Below are 1,744 nucleotides of genomic sequence, written 5' to 3' on the forward strand. Positions count from 1 at the left end.
ATGCCTGAATCCATCTCGTCAATTCCACACAGCATTCTAGGATTACTTTCCTATTTCTAGCTGACTGTGGGTCACTCTCAGAAGATACCATACGTTTATTCTGCAAGAACAAGATTATACAATGAGTAACTAACTTGACCAGCACGCTGCAGCTCGTGTATATACTAACTGCAATAAAAAAGACCACACCTTCACTGACTTACGGCATTAGGAGGCCGGGTCTATATAAAGACATGCCCCCGCCTCCTCATTTCCACACATCCACAGAAAAGGGAGTACACAAAACCACAGCAACCAGTAAGAAAAGAAACACAGCAGCAGAGTAGATCATGGTCACCTCCAAGGCTTTCCTCCTTGCCATCCTTGGTTGTGCCAGCTTATGCAGTTCTGTCCTAGCTGCTCGTGAGCTGAGCGATGCGGCCATGGTCGAAAGGCACGAGAATTGGATGGTTGAGTATGGCCGTGTCTACAAAGATGCGGCTGAGAAGGCGCGGCGTTTTCAGGTGTTCAAGGATAATGTGGCATTCGTCGAGTCATTCAATACCAATAAGAACAACAAGTTCTGGCTTGGTGTCAACCAGTTTGCTGACTTGACCACTGAAGAGTTCAAAGCAAACAAAGGTTTCAAACCAACAGCAGAAAAGGTTCCAACAACTGGATTCAAGTATGAGAACTTGAGTGTCAGCGCACTTCCGACAGCTGTGGATTGGAGGACCAAGGGAGCTGTCACACCTATCAAGAACCAAGGCCAATGTGGTACGTACAATTGTGATCATACTTGAAACAATTAATTATTTCCGTGATGATATATACATGGTGATTAAGCTCTTTTGGTGACTTGTACAATGACACAAAAAAATAATTGCAGGTTGCTGCTGGGCATTCTCGGCTGTAGCTGCCATGGAGGGCATTGTGAAGCTGAGCACCGGCAACCTCATCTCGCTCTCTGAGCAAGAACTAGTGGACTGTGACACCCACAGCATGGACGAGGGTTGCGAGGGTGGCTGGATGGACAGTGCCTTTGAGTTTGTCATAAAAAATGGAGGCCTCGCCACGGAGTCCAACTACCCATACAAGGCAGTAGACGGCAAGTGCAAGGGCGGATCAAAGAGTGCCGCAACCATCAAAGGTCACGAGGACGTTCCGGTTAACAACGAGGCTGCACTCATGAAGGCCGTGGCCAATCAACCCGTATCTGTTGCTGTTGATGCGAGTGACAGGACTTTTATGTTGTATTCTGGTGGTGTGATGACCGGCTCCTGCGGCACTGAGCTGGATCATGGGATCGCTGCCATTGGATATGGCATGGAGAGTGATGGCACAAAGTATTGGATTCTAAAAAATTCATGGGGAACCACATGGGGAGAGAAGGGATTTCTAAGAATGGAGAAGGACATTACAGACAAACGTGGAATGTGTGGCCTTGCCATGAAGCCTTCCTATCCTACTGAGTAGGAAAAAACCAAGAGTATACTTCTGAAAACGTCATCAGCTTGTATTTGAATAATTATATATGTGCCTTCTACACTCTCATATAGTTTGTTCTTTATGTATTGCAATCATACACATGTAACTTTTATTATATATGTTTGTTAACTTTGTAATTATCCTTAACGTTTGAAATAATACATTAAAGCTCCGTACAGAGTTCTATAAAGTCTGGAGTGTTGTTAAATAGTCAAACATTGTGATCAAAATGTCCAGATCATTTCATACATGTGGACTTGTGAGACCACATCTTCCT

The 1,744-nt window shown here is 44.8% G+C and overlaps 1 protein-coding gene across 1 annotated transcript; it reads left to right on the forward strand.

Annotated features, from left to right (window-relative positions):
* Positions 330–1,455, forward strand: LOC8067742 (senescence-specific cysteine protease SAG39). Its single transcript, XM_021464142.1, has 2 exons — positions 330–756; positions 869–1,455. The coding sequence occupies exons 1-2, from the start codon at positions 330–332 to the stop codon at positions 1,453–1,455; spliced, it is 1,014 nt and encodes a 337-aa protein (XP_021319817.1).

The sequence above is a fragment of the Sorghum bicolor genome, chromosome 6 (assembly GCF_000003195.3).
Source record: "Sorghum bicolor cultivar BTx623 chromosome 6, Sorghum_bicolor_NCBIv3, whole genome shotgun sequence".
Classification (NCBI taxonomy): Eukaryota; Viridiplantae; Streptophyta; class Magnoliopsida; order Poales; family Poaceae; genus Sorghum; species Sorghum bicolor.

Excerpts from the sequence above, each read along its gene's own strand:
- LOC8067742 (XM_021464142.1), top strand. The coding sequence starts at position 330 with ATGGTCACCTCCAAGGCTTTCCTCCTTGCCATCCTTGGTTGTGCCAGC. Across the intron at positions 757-868 it reads CAAGAACCAAGGCCAATGTG|GTTGCTGCTGGGCATTCTCG; the intron begins GTACGTACAATT and ends AAATAATTGCAG.